The following is an 18,493-nucleotide window of genomic DNA, read 5'->3' as shown; positions in this document are numbered from 1 at the left end:
CGCAGAGGCCAGACTACATAGGGACTCTTTTCTTCCCTGTGTCCTTAAAAAAAAAAAAGAAAGACCTATCATCTCTACATAAGACCTGACAAAAATGCGTTCACATCCTTTATCACATTTAATTCATGAGATAGAGAAATTATCATTTTCATTTTATGGATGAGGAATCTGAAGTCTGTGGATGTTAAATGCCTGGAGAAGTCAAGCTCTAAGAGGTTAGAGTGCTGAGATTTGATGAGCCCCACATGACACAGGTCGGAATGATGCAGGATCAAGGGCTCCGTGCCGGGCTGGTTGTACAGTAGCCCTTCCATAAATGACAGTTGGTGTGATGAAGAGACACTGAGAAATCTGGCGCTTCCTCCTGTGACAGATTCTCCCCGAGTGTAAGCTGGTACTCAGGCTAGACTCAGAGAGAGCGAGTCTTCCAGGGCTTTGGCCTCTAGAATAAGAAGTCGTACATTAATGGTATGTTCCATTCTGGCTTCTCATCAGCAGAAGATATACAAGTCAGGCATCAAAATATGGCAAGTAAGGACCCTCATTAGCGAATCTGAGTGACTTTTTATACATAAGTAACTTCCTTTCTGAAATAGCCCTCTCCTCTCCTCCCCCAAATCTAGAATCAGTCCATTCTGTTGTATTTTTTTTAAGATTTATTTATTTTAATTTTTATTGTTATGTTAATCACCATACATTACATCATTAGCATTCTGTTGTATTTTAAGACCAATGCTGTATTGTTTTCCACCAATATCTGTTTATCGCCAGGAGACACCAGCAACCTTCCCTTTCTTTTAACTTTCTCTCTTCAGGTCCTAAGATTCATCAGACAATAATAAGAAGTCTCTAAGGGGGCGCCTCGCTGGCTCAGTGGGTAGAACATGACTCTTGATCCCAGGGTCATGAGTTCAAGCCCCACACTGGGTGTAGAGATTACGTAAAAATAACAAGCTTCCCTTGTCTGCTGGGAGAAAGCATAGTTCTTATTCATTCATCTGGCAAACAATTTCTGAGCTTCAACTGTACAGCAGTCCTTTGCTTGTTTTTTGAGAGGCATCAGATAATAATCCCATTTTTCCCCATTTCTGATGAAAGCTTCTTTGGTCCTCTCTCTCTCCCCACAATTGTTTCTTCCCCAAGGCATCACCTAGCCTAGCCTTTTATGTGCACTATTACATGATAGGTGTTTAAAGCAGGGCAGGACAAAATATATTTGATACAAAACAAAACAAAACATGTTTCTCCTCTTAAGTCCGCCAGAGAGCTAATTATAGTTTACGATTCTAAAAGGCAGCTTTAAATTCACTAGTGTTGGCAGTTCGTGGAGCTTGCAGTTCAATAAACAGTTTGTGGTTTGTGTCACGGAAAATACTAAAGGAAAACATCGATAGATTTTTGGCACATCATCTATTTTCAAACAAATTAATAAATCGTCAATGTAATTGTTCAAAGAAAAGCTTCTCTTATACTAGTGGGCTTAAAGGAGCTTCACAGAAACCTTACTGATGTCTTTCTTCTTCTTTATATTATTTATTATTATATTATTTTTAGTTTTCTTCTTGACACCAAAGGAGAAAACCTTGCCAACAATGAATCTTACAAAGGTGGTACCAGAGATCACTCTTGGGCACCAATACACTTAATTCTGGTCTTCGAGATTTAAATCCTCCTTTCTTTTTCTGTGACATCTAACAATATTTTTGAGGTATCCGAAGAAACACAATCATTATTAAAAAAATTAGGAAATATCCATTGGTAACATTTTTGTTATAAATGCTTCCAGACTTTTTCTGTGTCTGTGACCATATAATATATGCTTTACATGGATATGAATTACTATATTGTCTTTTGGTCTTTTTAAAAAAGATTTTATTCATTTTTGAGAGAGTGAGCAGGGAGCCTGCCTTGATGTGGGGCTCAATCCCGGAACCCCAAGATCATGACCTGAGCTGAAGGCAGACGCTTAAGCGACTGAGCCACCCAGGCGCCCCTACTATATTGTTTGTTTTTACAAAATCAGAATTATACATACTCTTTGGTAGCCTGCTTTCTTGGCCATTTGATGGAATATTGTTCATTTGACCCTACCTTTAAATAAAAGCAAAGAAAATTGCAGGATTTCCCTTATACCTTTCTTTTAGTAAAAAATCACCTTTACCATTACAAAGTTCATTTTTTAAATAAATAGACTTCTGTCCCATTGTGCTGCTAAAGCTTTACTTTTTTTTTTTTTTAAGATTTTATTTATTTGAGAGAGAGAAAAAGAGCATGAGCAGAGGGGAGGGGCAGAGAGAGAGGGAGCAGACTCCCCGCTGAGCAGGGAGCCCGATGCGATGCGGGGCTCGGTGCAGGGCTCTATCCCAGGACCCTGAGATCAGGACCTGAGCCGAAGGCAGATGCTTAACTAATGGAGCCACCCAGGCGCCCCAAAGCTTTACTTCTTAATGCATCATTATTAATATGGCTCAAGAACGGCTATATTACATAGAAATGTAATGCAACATTTTTAAACTCTAAGTTGTAGAGCACACTGCAGAATGATCTGGATCTGTTCTCAGGGCATTTAAGGTGTAATGAGGAACAAGAAAACCATGCAGAATATCTCACCGCAAGGGAGAGTCAGGAAATGCAAACAAAATGATGGGATTCTGAATGAGGCAGCATTCTGGGCCACAGCCAGGGAGATTTCATGCAAGGGGTGAATCTGAGGTGGGTTTTATAGGATGGATGAAGTTCAGCAGAGGGAGTCCTGCGAGAGGGAGAGGGAGAGAAGAGAGAAAACTGATCAGAGAGAAAACATCAGCAAAGACATGTGGAGGCAGAAGAATATGAAGCCTGATTTTCCCACCTGTGAAATCGACAAACATTTTTCACTCGGTGCTAACAAAGGTCAAGTGAGATAAGCGGCATCACTGTTCCCTGGTTGGAGTGTAAATTGGTACCACTTTTATTTCTGGAAAGCACTTTGGGGCACATGCATTGATAGCCTTAGAATGCTCATACTTTTGGGCCTAATAATCCCATTACTGGTGCAATGAGTATAGATGTGGCCAAAAATATATATGCAAGGGTCTGCATCAAGTTGTTCCTCTTAGTCATGAGAATTGGAGAAAACCCTAAATGTTCAATAGTTTATACAAAATCTGTAATGGTATATAATTTCCAATTTTTCTATCCTGCGCTTTATTAGTCTTTCTTTTAATTAGTCTGAGGTAGGCTTTACAGGATGGATGAAGTTTGGGGAATGGAGTAGTCCAGCTGGTCTGGAGCACAGATTGTATTTAAGGAAGTTCTGGGAAGGAAGACAGGAATTGTAGCATGGAGAGCTTCCAGTGGAGGCCACGACGTGTTCACTGGTTGAATACAGTGAAAAAGTCTACAAGGACACCTAGGGAGCTGTGTCAGTAGGGGGGTCAGGGTGCTTTTGATGCTTAGGGGGAGACACTTAAGTACTGTTTTAGGTCCCCTGAGTTGGAGATGTCATCTGGACATCAAGAGGGGCTTCCCAGTACTCAGTTGTGGAGCCCAGAAGAGCAAGCAGGGCTACTCACTCATTTGTTCACTCATGCATTCACTCACTCATTCAATAAACATTGCTTACGCATTTGCTGTATGTCAAGGGCTGTGTGGGGGGTCCCACAGATTCAAAAAGAAGGGGCCTTCCATTTTAGTGGGAGTGTGTGGTGGAGGTTGTTGGGAGCGGAGGAGGTGACCAAAGGGAGGGAGTGTGGGAGGGGAAAGCTAAGAACAGAGCTGGAGCACTTCCTTGTCCCTCTCAAGGATTTGGCAGCGAGCGAGACAGGCTGGGATCTCAGCACGTCAAGTGATGGGGGAGGGATGCAGCTGGGACACGGTGGGCTGGGGCTGGGGGTTTGGGGCTCGGCTGTCGGAAGGAATCTTCAGGGAGGATGCACCCTGCCATGCAATAGTGTCCAAAGGGGCAAAGGAGCCTTGGGCCCAGTTCCAGAGGCAGCCGTATCCAAGGGGAGCTGGTGTGAGGGGGGCATTAGAAGCCACAGGAGGTCCAGGTAACCTTCAAAGTCAGGTGGGAGCCTGCTTATTCATGTAATACATTGTGTTGGTTACCACAGAAATAAAACACCACTGGAGAAAGTTTGGAAAACAGAAACAATCTTACGGAATTAAGACGATAGCTATTACTATTTTTGTGCATTTCCTTCCATAGTATAGAGTTTTCACAGTTCTAATGTCAAGGACACACATTCTTTACATCTTGCATTTTTCACTTGAAATTACAGCACACGCGTTTTCTGGGTCGCTACATAGTCTTCACAGTTACTTAAATAAAATTCCATCAAGTAGTACAATAATTTATCTCACTAGTCCCTCTCCTTTGGCATTTATTTTAAAAAAATGGATAATAAAGATAAGACTGTAATTGAAATCATTCATGTGTATACATATTCTAGATTATCTCCTTAGGCTGGATTCCCAGAAGTTATGTTAGTAGGTCAAAGAGTAGGAGCAGGATTTTCATGGTTCTTGTCACCTTGTCATTTGTGCTTGCCTCCAGATGGCTGGTTCTCAACCTTCAGATCACCGAAGACACTCCTTTTTCCCAAATTCTTTCCTTTCCTAAATTGGGAAGTCCAGGGCTCAGTATAGTAAAGGTCATTGTAACCAACCTCCCAGAATTTTCCAAGTCAGTGATCTCTCACATAGCCTTTAGCAGTTAAAATCCCTGGTCAGAAGGGTCAGGAGCCTCAGTGCTGATGCAGAAGTTAAGACACTCAGGTTGCCATGTTGTGCAAACACCACTTAACAACTTAATCATAAATGACTTGCGAGCACTTCTTCCCTACTCCTTCATTCCCGCCCACCCCCGCCCCACCCCGCAACATGCTTCCTTGTATTGAAATGAGGCTAAAGGTGACTGATGGAAGAATGTTTGCCCTTCCTCTGGGCTGGGGCTGTGCCCTTCTTGGTGAGGCTCAGCTCAAAAGCCTCCTGTTCTTCCATCCCACGGTACACACCTCGGGGTGTTGGCTCTACTTCAAAGGCGGAAGAAGTGAGGTGGGTGAAGAAAACACAGATAAAGGCAAAGGATGATAAGGTGGCCATAAATCTCAAAAGTAAGTTTTCTGGCATTATCAATTATCACTCCGTTTCAAATATGCATATGGAGTGGATATTCCAGTTTTCAGTGTATGTGTGTTTAAAGGCCTTTTAAAGAGCTGTGCAATCCTTTATACCCCAACGTGCTGTGTTTGGCATTAAAAAGCTGTCAGGGCTGACTTGTATTTTGGAAGGGGTAAGAGTGGAGGTTCAGGCAAGTATGGGCTGGTTTACTTGTGGGACAGTGCAGTGTGACTCCCACCGGGGACCCGCCCCCAGAGAGAGCCCTGCTCCTCGGAGCCCAAATGCCAGCCAGCAGTCTCACAAATGCCCGATGTGAGACTCAGAGAGTCTCCGAAAGAAAGGGAAACTGGCTGTATAAAATCTTACGAGTGCTTCCAGCAAAGCCACCCATCCCTTGGCTGTCAAGAACACCACGTTCGTTGTGTGAGCCTATGGAAATGAGTAACCTGAAAGCATCTATGAGTATCTGTAGGATACGCTGTGTTACACTCTCATCGGTGCTCTTGGCATTTGAGCAGGAAAATCAAGGACGGGAGAGATGGACGCGTGCGTTCGCTTTCTTGCTGACCTGTGGGCTGTATTGCTTGTTCCTGCAGATATAAGCAAAGGCGAGTCCTGCAAGGAGAACTGTACTTGTCCCGCCTGCTCGCTCCGGGCCCCGACCATAAGTGACTTACTCAATGATCAGGACTTACTTGACGTCATCAGGATAAAGCTGGATCCATGTCACCCGACAGTAAAAAACTGGAGGAATTTTGCCAGCAAGTGGGGCATGCCCTATGATGAACTGTGTTTCTTGGAGCAGAGGCCTCAGAGCCCCACCTTGGAGTTCTTGCTGCGGAACAGCCAGAGGCCAGTGGGCCAGCTGATGGAGCTGTGCAGGTTCTACCACAGGGCCGACGTGGAGAAGGTCCTGCACAGGTGGGTGGATGAGGAGTGGCCCAAGAGGGGCCGTGGAGACCACCCCAGGAACTTCTAGACCTCCGCTTCTTTGTACTGGCCTCTTTGGACCTTGAAACAGCCACAGGACCTTGAAACAACCACAGGTTGAGGATCTGTTCTTTTTTTTTTTTTTTTTTAAGAGTTTAGGATAAGGACACGGAACCGTAGACATTGGTTTTCCCCAAAGCTGGTGGTTTTTTTGGAGGGGTAGGTTATGTTTTGGTGGCGGATTTTTGTTTTAGCTTTGCACCTTGGTTTTAATTTAATATTTGAACCTGGAAGCGGGAAAGATACTTTGTAGGCTCCTATAAGGACCGGGGCCAAAGTCTACAATCGGACTGGATTCATGCCATGATGAAAATAAAATTATCCTCTCCCTTCAATGCTGTGGAAGATTGAAATAAGAACTAAGCTTGTTGATGGCCGCAGTCGATCGTCATCCATGGGATCCTTCATGATGGACAGCACTCCAACAGCTGACAAGAAAACAGCACAGAGAAGTTACCTTGTTTGTTCCTTTTTCGGTCATAAAGTGCTTAGGTGAAGTAGCAGGGTACTGGTGTTATGGGGCCGTACCTTCACACCATATGCCATCTCTTTTATGCAAATACTTTGGTAATCTGTGCACTATCAAAAATGTCATTTGCTCAAGCATTTTTGGAAGAAATGCAAAATTGGTGGTGGGAAGAGAGAGTCAGGAATCGGGGGGAATAAGGACCTTGGGCATGGTGTTTGACAAAGAGAGTACACAAAATGCCCTTTGTTACCCAAGACTTTTTAAAAATTAGTTTAATGTTTACTTTTACATCTTTTATATAAGGCTGAGTGTTTCGCCCCTGAGATCAAGCTCAGTTAAGAAATAAATAAAAATCACCTGGCCCATGGTTGCAACGTAACCACTCTTCTAGCACCTACTATCCCAACTGGAAACAGGCCACTTGTAACAAGCACTACATAGTGGTTTAGCCACGAACCGGGAATCGGTATTAAAATCCAAACTTCAAAGGATTTTAAACCAAGTGAAAAATTGGGTCCAAACAATATCTGGTGTTCTTATTTGATGGCTTAAGGGGAGGTAAAGTGTGGAGGATGGGAGGGTTTGTTACTGGAGAGATCTGATATTCTCGATTTTTTACAGGGTAACAGATACAAGGTAAAGCCTTGGCTTGCTTGACAATTTCATAAAAGCGCTATTTGGTTTTGGCTGTGGGTTCAGACAATTAAGGCACTTCTTTCGGTTTGGTGGGATTCTGTCTACGTCCCTGATTAAAATAAGCAAAAATGACAAAGAGCATTGATTGGAGTACAAAAAAGATTAGGATTAACTCAAAAGAAAACTATTTTCTCAACCACTAACATAGTTTTCCATGAACAGTTTTAGCGGGTTTTATTAGGTTGCTAATATATACAGTCAGCTTCGCTATCAAATGTAAACTCCAAACTAGCAAAATCTACTACGGAGATTTACTCATCACTTCTCCTCCAGGGTTCATCACACCCAGCTCATCTCACTTGTCTGATTTATCAGATAAATGTCAGGTTTATCACACGATGTATTTAAAGGAGCAGCCGGTAATAAAATGTGGAGATTTTTAAAAATAGGTTCTTCTGCAGTTGATGTCCAATGAGGGGGTTGTTAAATAGTTATCGTCAGCCATGCTCCAGGCACCGTACAGAAGTCATTAAAGGGGCTCTAATCTTCTAGGAATTTGATTTTTATGTTCCATGTTCTCATTAAGCTACACGCGACACGCCCCCCCCCCCATATGTTAGCCCAAAATGTGCTGGGGAAAAATATAGAGGAGCTTTCGGTATTTGTTATTGACAACGCTAGGGAAAAGGGTTGTGATTATTCAGTGCGGCATGGTATGGACCCCCAGCAGGGGATGCTGTCACCTTGTGTCCTGCCACCCTTGGGATACAAGGAGGGGATCCCAGCCTGACCAATGTCCTGCTGACCGCTGCCTGGCCAGTGCCACAGAAAATCCCTCCCCTCTCCGTGCTGCTGGGGAACTCCATCTTTGCACAGTACCCTCCTACCCATCTCCATCCTGGCAGACTCGTCACCCCAGCTCAGCACCAGGCTGCAGGGGCTCTGACCAGGTAGAAGCAGGGGGAGAGCCCAGAGGGAGGGAGACGGGAGGGAAAAGCCCTTTGGCTCCCTTTCTTCAGCCAGCTCCTCCTTCCTCCCGCCTCTTGGCCTCTCCCGACCCTCCAGACAGAGACCCAAAACAACAGGTGGTACCTCCAGCCCCAAGCCCAGCCATCATTCCCATGGCGGCGGCGGGCGGGGAGGTCTCCCTTACTTCCAGAGACTTCCTCCGCCTCCAACTCACACAGAACAGAGGTGCAATGGGAAGAAAGAGCCACCTGAGGGAGGAGAGGATTAGAATAATACCACCCTACTACCCTGCCCTCCCTCCCCTCCCCTGCTGCCTCACCAACTTCCCTGGTTTCCCCCCCCTTCCCAGCTCACTGTTCCAAGCCACGTTCCAAGCCACTGAGGGCAGGTCACAGACCGCCCTCAGTGGCTTAGAACAGTAGTGGGCGGGGGAGGGGGTGGGGGGTGCTTCTAAATTTCCATCCAGTAGGGCCACAGCTGCAAATTTTAAAAAATGTTTAAGGTCCTAATATCCCAGATGTTAAATCTGGGAAATATGTGAAAAATTTTCCCACGGAAACACAGTTATACGTGGGGATTAGGTTCTTTGGAACTGTCAGTTCTAGATTTCACAAATTCCTGAATTAAAAGTTTTTTATAAGCTGATTTGGGAACACGGGTCCCTGTAGGCACTGCTTCTATGGGACAGATTTCCAAACTCAAACTTCCGATCTCAAAACAGACTTTTTTTTTTACTTTTATTTTATTATGTTATATTAGTCACCATACAATACATCATTAGTTTTTGATGTGGTGATCCATGATTGTTTTTGTATAACACCCAGTGCTCCATTCAGTACATGCCCTCCTTAATACCCATCACCAGGCTAACCAATCCCCCCTCCCCCCTCCCCTCTAGAACCCTCAGTTTGTTTCTCAGAGTCCATAGTCTCTCATGGTTCGTCTTCAAAATGGACTTTCAATGGAATTTATCATTATATGTATTTTGAACATGGCTATTGTTCCTAAGTGTCTGCAGAACTGACCTTTGAGTTGGATCAAAAATGCGAAGACAGAATTCAGGGGATTCGGGTACAGGTGGAGCAGAGTGGGCTCCTTTACTGTCAAATTCAGGAATCCAGGAAAAGCGCATGACCACAGAGTCCCACCCCTCATCTCCCCATTTGGCATCATTGCTTCCAAAGTCCTTATTGCTAATAATTTCCCATCCTGGCTATGAAAGCTTAAAATTCCCATTTATAATTGCATGGGGGCAGTGCCAGGGTAGGCGGGGTTTTTTTTAAAATAGGGGAGTTGACATGACCATGCTGTTTGAATTTGATTCTACCATTATTTGCACCTACTGACATCTCTTATCGATTAGCATTTACCTTATGAAAAGTTTCAATTATTAGAAGTATGATATTAGCAGAGAGAAATTTAGCCAAAAGTTTTTTTAAATACAAGTTCATTTGGACTCTAGACTTCGATTAAATGTAGGGTGACTTTTGTCTCTGTTACATTCAGGCATAGCAAAGAGTAATCCTCGACGGAAATAGAACCAGAACACAATTGCATAATAACCCGAAATACTTTTTAAGTTAATTTTCAGCAAATAAATACTGTTAACAGTGGGGCGCCAGGGTGGCTCAGTCAGTTAAGCATTGGATTCTTGATTTCACTCTTGATTTCGACTCAGTTCGTGATCTCATGAGTCATGGGATCAAGCCCCGAGTGGGGCTCCAAGCTCAGCAGGAGTCTGCTTGAAGATTCTTTCCCTCTGCCCCTCCCCCGAGTCATTCTCTTTCTCTGTTTCTCTACAATAAATAAATCTTTAGCACAAATACCGTAACAGCATAAATATGCTGAGACTTCACAAAAGTGGGAATGGAAAGGAAGGAAATCACTTAATGATTAATTGATGAAATAACTGTTAAAATGTAAGTTCATTAATACATAAGAGTTTTTCTCATTATGTGTTCCTAGGGATCTTGGTTAAATTGACCATGCTGTGAATGAAACAGCTTATGATGAGGTCCTTTTGCTATTAGAAAGATGAAATCACTTTAGCTCCGTTCCAGGATATAGCCTTTCAAATAACACTTGCATACTGCAGTGTTACACAGTGAGGCTTTATGCTATGAACCCAATGTATTTGCTTGCAAATGTGAGAAAGGGGAACAATGCTGCAATAAACACCACACACACGCAAGACACATACACACTGAGGAAGACTCGCCAGAGAGACTCAAACAAGCCACGCTTTTCTTCAGTTGTAAGGTTTAAAATGGTTAGGGCTTCAGTTGTTTGCCAGGATTGCCCACTGATATTTCTAGACACCCCGTGTGGACAAGGCACCCATTTTGGTGGCACCAAACAACAATCATTCAACAACATAGAAAATTTGCCGGAATAGACAAAAAGATGGTACAGCTCAGGTTCTCGAGAGTAATTTTTATGTGGTACTGCCCTCTGCTGGAGTATAAAAGCAGCACACACATCCTTTCTGGTTTGGGGGCCGTCCTAAGACCAGCCCAGAACCAACCTTGTATTCATTATAGGTGGTGGTGTAGAACCCTTACAGGTAGGCCCGATAAAAGATGGCAAGAGCCCAGTTATTTTCCAAATTGAGAAGCAGAACAAGGCCGGCATAACTGAGATGAGGGTCCAGGAGCCCCTTTATCCAGGTCAGTTGTGTGACCAGTCTGCTCTACGAACAGGTCCATGCTCCGGGAATTAAGTCAGTAAGACTTTTCCTCCATCTAGTTCTAGAGTTAGCTATCTGTGGATGTTTGGTGTTTCTCCCTTTTGACTTAGCGACGCTCTTTCATGTTCAGGGAAGTGGCCGTGAGCAACAGTGGGTTTCGTGTAAAAGGCAAAGGGATTGCTCTCCCTGAGTTACAGCAGACGCCAACCACGAGCACAAGCTTTCTTCTTCCTCTATAAGTTATAGTATAAAAATATGTGCTTTTAAATACAACATTCACAACTAAAGCCTAGCAGATTTTCTTTCCCTTTCTTTTCTATTTATTTAAGATTTTATTTATTTATTTGACAGAGAGACACAGCGAGAGAGGGAACACAAGCAGGGGGAGAGGGAGAGGGAGAAGCAGGCTTCCCGCTGAGCAGGGAGTCCGATGTGGGCCTCGATCCCAGGACCCCGCGATCATGACCTGAGCCGAAGGCAGACGCTCAACGACTGAGCCACCCAGGCGCCTCTCACTTTCTTTTTTAAAGCAATAGATGTTTCATTTAGTTTTGAACCAAGACCACATCCTCCTTTCCTCCTTCTAACATTCTCCACTTCTGCCCTTCCTGTTCTATACTTTTCCTCTCCTTGGAGTCCATGTTTCTGCTTTGTATTGCTTACCTTAGAGCTGTTCACTTGTTTCTGAGTCATATTTCCTCGCTGTGCCCATGGCCCTCTCCCTCCTAGCTGCGGACTAACATCTGCTTTCTCTGTTCACTTACACATGCAGGAACAATTTGTTGGATCATTTTTCATATTTAATGACACTTTGGGCCTAATAATGTTAAAAGCTTTTCCTACCCTTGTAACTGAAACATACATAACTACACATCGCCCAAAGAAGTGATGAGAAATGTTCACCCTAATTTGTTGCATGATTTCCTGCTTGGGAATTCAGACTCACCCTTGAAGTCTGTGCACTTGGGTATAAATGGATGAGGGCAAGTCTTGCTTCCTGAGTGTGTCGAGAAGCTAAACCATGTGCTGGGCCCACTGGAGCCTTGGGGTGAGTGGGTGCCACAGCTGGAGTGCTCGGCACTCGAAGCCCACAGCAGACCAGAGCCTGTTCTCTTTCCTCCTGGGGCTGTGCTTTGCTGAGGATGCCTCGTAGAAACCAACTCCACAGATTGAACTGAAATGATCAGTCAACAGTGCAACTTGAGGTGAAATGACTGAGTTTACTAACCCTTTGGAAATGTAAAAAAAAAAAAAAAAAAAGAGGGGTGGAGCAAGATGGCGGAGGAGTTGGAGACCTGGATTTCGTCTCCTCTCAGGAATTCAGCTGGATAGGGATCAAACCATTCTGAGCACCTACGAACTCAACAGGAGATCGAAGAAAAGAAGAGCAACAACTCTCTGAACAGAAAAGCGACCATTTTCTGGAAGGTAGGAGGTGCGGAGAAGTGAATCCGAGGCGATATTCGGGATAGACGGCGGGGGAGGGGGCCTCCTTCGGCCGCTTCTGGCAAGTGATAGAGCCGCGGAGCACAAAATCGGAACTTTTAGAAGTCGGCTCCGCTGAGGGACATCGCTCCAGTGGCTAAGTGGGGGGTGGAACCCTCGCGGGACAGTGTGGTCTCAGGACCCTTGGGGTCACAGAAAGACCGGGGGTGCCTGAGTGTGGCAGAGCTCCCAGGTATCGGAGCGGGGAAGCCGGCTGCAGAGACGGACCCCAGGCGCGGGCTCTCAGCTTGGGGTTGTCATAAACCGTGATCCGGGGCACAGTCAGGCCACTGCTCCTCCAGCAGGGACCCAACAAGTGGGAGATCCGGGGAGACTCATCTTCTTCCCCCCAGGAGGAGCGGCGCAGGAGCGCACTGCAGGGATCTGTGGGGTTTGGAGACTCCACACCGAGTTGGGTGCCAGAGATAGAAATGCTCGGTCACAGGCCAGGGGAGCAGGGAGTGTGGCCAGAGACCGGGGAGATGGGAGTGACTGACGGCTTTTCTCTGGGGGCTCACTGAGGAGCGGGGCCCGAATCCTCGGCTCCTCCGAGGCAGAGATTGGGAGGCCGCCATTTTCACTCTCGGCCTCCGAAGCTGTACGGAAAGCTTGCAGGGAAAGCTCCCGAGAGCAAACGCGAGCAGATTACTTAGCCCGGAGCGGGCAAGGGCGGGGCAATGCCGCCTCCGGCAAAGACATTTGGGAACCACGGCAACAGGCCCCTCCCCCAGAAGATCAGTGAGAACAGCCAGCCAAGACCAAGTCTACCGATCAATGAGAACAGCAGAACTCCAGCGCTAGGGGAATACTGCACATAGAATCCATGGCATTTTTACTATGATTCTTTAATCTTTCAAAGTTTTTTTTTTTAACTGTTTTTTTTTTTTGAATTTTTCTTTTTCCCTTTTTCAACCAACATCTTATCAATCCCTTTTTTAAAAAAACATTTTTATTTTTCTTTTTTCTTTTTTATTTTTAGAGTCATATTCTATCCCTTCATAGTAGTTACCCGTATTTTTGGCATATATATATAAGTTGTTCTCTCTTTAAAATTTTGAGATAGTTTCTTCTAACAGATCGAAATATACCCTAAATCTCTAGTGTATGGTTTTTTTCTACTCCCCTGCCTGATCACATTCTCTCCCTTTTTTTTCTCTCTTTTTTTTAAAATCCTCTTATTTCTTTTTTCAAACAACTTCTTATCAATTCCTTTTATAAAATTTTTTATAATTTCCATCTTTACAGTCATATTCCATCCCTTCATCATATCAACCCTTATTTTTGTACATATATAAGTTTTTCTTTCTTTAAAATTTTGGGAGGCACTTTCTTCTAACAGACCAAAATACACCCAAAATCTAGTGTGTGGCATTGATCTATATACCAGCCTGATCATATTTGATCACATTCTGGTTTTTTTGTTGTTGTTGTTTTGTTTTGTTCTGTTTCTGTTTGTTTTTATCTTTATCTTTATCTTTTTCTTTTTTTTTCTTTTTCTTTTTTCTCTCTTTCCCTTTCTTTTCCCACTGCTTCAGGTCTTTTCTGATTTGTTTAGAGTATATTTTCTGGGGACGTTGTTACTCTGCTAGCATTTTGTTCTCTCATTAATCTATTCTCCTCTGCACAAAATGACAAGACGGAAAAAATCACCTCAACAAAAAGAACAAGAGGTAGTACCGACTGCCAGGGACCTACTCAATACGGACATTAGTACAATGTCAGATCTAGAGTTCAGAATCATCACTTTAAAGATACTAGCTGGGCTTGAAAAAAATATGGAAGTTATTAGAGAAACCCTTTCTGGAGAAGTAAAAGAACTAAAATCCAACCAAGTAGAAATCAAAAAGGCTATTAATGAGGTGCAATCAAAAATGGGGGCGCTAACTGCTAGAATAAATGAGGCAGAAGAGAGAATCAGTGATATAGAAGACCAAATGATGGAAAATAAAGAAGCTGAGAAAAAGAGAGATAAACAACTACTGGATCATGAGGGCAGAATTCGAGAGCTAAGCGATACCATAAGACGAAACAACATTAGAATAATTGGGATCCCAGAAGAAGAAGAAAGAGAGAGAGGGGCAGAAGGTATAATGGAGCAAATTATAGCAGAGAACTTCCCTAATTTGGGGAAGGAAACAGGCATCAAAATCCAGGAAGCACAGAGAATCCCTCTCAAAATCAATAAAAATAGGTCAACACCCCGACATCTAATAGTAAAACTTACGAGTCTCAGAGACAAAGAGAAAATCCTGAAAGCAGCTCGGGAGAAGAGATATGTAACCTACAATGGTAGAAACATTAGATTGGCAACAGACCTATCCACAGAGACCTGGCAGGCCAGAAAGGACTGGCAGGATATATTCAGAGCACTAAACGAGAAAAATATGCAGCCAAGAATACTATATCCAGCTAGGCTGTCATTGAAAATTGAAGGAGAGATAAAAAGCTTCCAGGACAAACAAAAACTAAAGGAATTTGCAAACACGAAACCAGCCCTACAAGAAATCTTGAAAGGGGTCCTCTAAGCAAAGAGAGAGCCTAAAAGCAACATAGACCAGAAAGGAACACAGACAATATACGGTAACAGTCACCTTACAGGCAATACAATGGCACTAAATTCCTTCTTTCAATAATTATCCTGAATGTAAATGGGCTCAATGCCCCAATCAAAAGACACAGGCTATCGGATTGGATTAAAAAACAAGACCCATCAATACGCTGTCTGCAAGAGACTCATTTTAGACCCAAAGGCACCCCCAGATTGAAAGTGAGGGGGTGGAAAACCATTTACCATGCTAATGGACGCCAAAAGAAAGCTGGGGTGGCAATCCTTATATCAGACAAATTAGATTTTAAACCAAAGACTGTATGTAATAAGAGATGAGGAAGGACACTATATCCTACTTAAAGGGTCTATCCAACAAGAAGATCTAACAATTGTAAATATCTATGCCCCTAACATGGGAGCAGCCAATTATATAAGCCAATTAATAATAAAAGCAAAGAAACACATCGACACCAATACAATAATAGTGGGGGACTTTAACACCCCCCTCACTGAAATGGACAGATCGTCTAAGCAAAAGATCAACAAGGAAATAAAGACTTTAAATGACACACTGGACCAAATGGACTTCACAGACATATTCAGAACATTCCATCCCAAAGCAACAGAATACACATTCTTCTCTAGTGCCCATGGAACATTCTCCAGAATCGATCACATCCTAGGTCATAAATCAGGTCTCAACCGGTACCAAAAGATTGGGATCATTCCCTGCCTATTTTCAGACCACGATGCTTTGAAACTAGAACTCAATCACAAGAGGAAAGTCGGAAAGAACTCAAATACATGGAGGCTAAAGAGCATCCTACTGAAGAATGAATGGGTCAACCAGGAAATTAAAGAAGAATTAAAAAAATACATGGAAACCAATGAAAATGAAAACACAACTATTCAAAATCTTTGGGATGCAGCAAAGGCAGTCCTAAGAGGAAAGTATATAGCAATACAAGCCTTTCTCAAGAAACAAGAAAGGTCTCAAGTACACAACCTAACCCTACACCTAAAGGAGCTGGAGAAAGAACAGCAAATAAAGCCTAAACCCAGCAGGAGAAGAGAAATCATAAAGATCAGAGCAGAAATCAATGAAATAGAAACTGAAAGAGCAGTAGAACAGATCAATGAAACTAGGAGCTGGTTCTTTGAAAGAATTAACAAGATTGATAAACCCCTGGCCAGACTTATCAAAAAGAAAAGAGAAATGACCCAAATCAACAAAATCATGAATGAAAGAGGAGAGATCACAACCAACACCAAAGAAATACAAACAATTATAAGAACATATTATGAGCAACTCTATGCCAGCAAATTAAATAACCTGGAAGAAATGGATGCATTCCTAGAGATGTATCAACTACCAAAACTGAACCAGGAAGAAATAGAAAATCTGAACAGACCTATAACCACTAAGGAAATTGAAGCAGTCATCAAAAATCTCCCAAAAAACAAAAGCCCAGGGCCAGATGGCTTCCCAGGGGAATTCTACCAAACATTTCAAGAAGAATTAATACCTATTCTTCTGAAACTGTTCCAAAAAATAGAATGTAAGGAAAACTTCCGAACTCATTTTATGAGGCCACCATTACCTTGATCCCAAAACCAGACAAAGACCCCATCAAAAAGGAGAACTACAGACCAATATCCCTGATGAACATGGATGCAAAAATTCTCTCCAAAATACTAGCCAATAGGATCCAACAGTACATTAAAAGGATTATTCACCACGACCAAGTGGGATTTATCCCTGGGCTGCAAGGTTGGTTCAACATCCGCAAATCAATCAATGTGATACAATACATTAACAAAAGAAAGAACAAGAATCATGATCCTCTCAATAGATGCAGAAAAAGCACTTGACAAAGTACAGCATCCTTTCTTGATCAAAACTCTTCAGAGTATAGGCATAGAGGGTACATACCTCAATATCATAAAAGCCATCTATGAAAAACCTATAGCGAATATCATTCTCAATGGGGAAAAACTGAGAGCTTTCCCCCTAAGGTCAGGAACACGGCAGGGATGTCCACTATCACCACTGCTATTCAACATAGTATTGGAAGTCCTAGCCACAGCAATCAGACAACAAAAAGAAATCAAAGGCATCCAAATCGGCAAAGAAGAAGTCAAACTCTCACTCTTTGCAGATGATATGATACTTTATGTGGAAAACCCTAAAGACTCCACCCCAAAACTGCTAGAACTCATACAGGAATTCAGTAAAGTGGCAGGATATAAAAGCAATGCACAGAAGTCAGTGGCATTCCTATACACCAACAAACAAGACAGAAGAAAGAGAAATTAAGGAGTCGATCCCATTTACAATTGCACCCAAAACCATAAGATACCTAGGGATAAATTTAACCAAAGAGGCAAAGGATCTGTACTCAGAAAACTATAAAATACTCATGAGAGAAATTGAGGAAGACACAAAGAAATGGAAAAACGTTCCATGCTCATGGATTGGAAGAACAAATATTGTGAAGATGTCAATGCTACCTAGAGCAATCTACACATTCAATGCAATCCCCATCAAAATACCATCCACTTTTTTCAAAGAAATGGAACAAATCATCCTAAAATTTGTATGGAACCAGAAAAGACCCCGCATAGCCAGAGGAATGTTGAAAAAGAAAAGCAAAGCTGGTGGCATCACAATTCCGGACTTCCAGCTCTATTACAAAGCTGCCATCATCAAGACAGTATGGTACTGGCACAAAAACAGACACATAGATCAATGGAACAGAATAGAGAGCCCAGAAATGGACCCTCAACCCTATGGTCAACTCATCTTTGACAAAGCAGGAAAGAATGTCCAATGGAAAAAAGACAGTCTCTTCAAAAAATGGTGTTGGGAAAATTGGATAGCCACATGCAGAAGAATGAAACTGGACTATTTCCTTACACCACACACAAAAATAGACTCCAAATGGTTGAAAGACCTCAATGTGAGACAGGAGTCCATCCAAATCCTAAAGGAGAACACAGGCAGCAACCTCTTCGACCTCAGCCGAAGCAACTTCTTCCTAGAAACAGTGCCAAAGGCAAAGGAAGCAAGGGCAAAAATGAACTATTGGGACTTCATCAAGATAAAAAGCTTTTGCAAAGCAAAGGAAACAGTCAACAAAACCAAAAGACAACCGACAGAATGGGAGAAGATATTTGCAAATGACATATCAGATAAAGGGCTAGTATCCAAAATCTATAAAGAACTTATCAAACTCAACACCCAAAGAACAAAGAATCCAATCAAGAAATGGGCAGAAGACAAGAACAGACATTTTTCCAAAGAAGACATCCAAATGGACAACAGACACATGAAAAAGTGCTCAATATCACTCGGCATCAGGGAAATCCAAATCAAAACCTCAATGAGATACCACCTCACACCAGTCAGAATGGATAAAATTAACAAGTCAGGAAATGACAGATGTTGGCGGGGATGTGGAGAAAGGGGAACCCTCCTACCCTGTTGGTGGGAATGCAAGCTGGTGCAGCCACTCTGGAAAACAGTATGGAGGTTCCTCAAAAAGTTGAAAATAGAGCTACCATATGATCCAGCAATTGCACTACTGGGTATTTACCCCAAAGATAC

The 18,493-nt window shown here is 42.9% G+C and overlaps 1 protein-coding gene across 2 annotated transcripts in view; it reads left to right on the top strand.

Annotated features, from left to right (window-relative positions):
* EDARADD (EDAR associated death domain) overlaps positions 1–6,183 on the top strand; it is a 57,807-nt gene extending 51,624 nt beyond the window's left edge. The window contains exon 6 of one of the 2 annotated variants that reach the window (XM_044916460.1): positions 5,700–6,183. In XM_044916460.1, the coding sequence (XP_044772395.1) occupies positions 5,700–6,082 (383 nt within the window). In that variant the 3' untranslated portion in view covers positions 6,083–6,183. The remainder of the gene's footprint in view (positions 1–5,699) is intronic. The other variant, XR_006540228.1, reaches the window with a different exon arrangement.
* The last annotated feature ends 12,310 nt before the right edge of the window (positions 6,184–18,493 follow it).

The sequence above is a fragment of the Neomonachus schauinslandi genome, chromosome 6, assembly GCF_002201575.2.
Source record: "Neomonachus schauinslandi chromosome 6, ASM220157v2, whole genome shotgun sequence".
NCBI lineage: Eukaryota > Metazoa > Chordata > Mammalia > Carnivora > Phocidae > Neomonachus > Neomonachus schauinslandi.
Note: the sequence above shows the minus strand (reverse complement) of the source record. Positions and strands in the feature narration are given on the sequence as shown.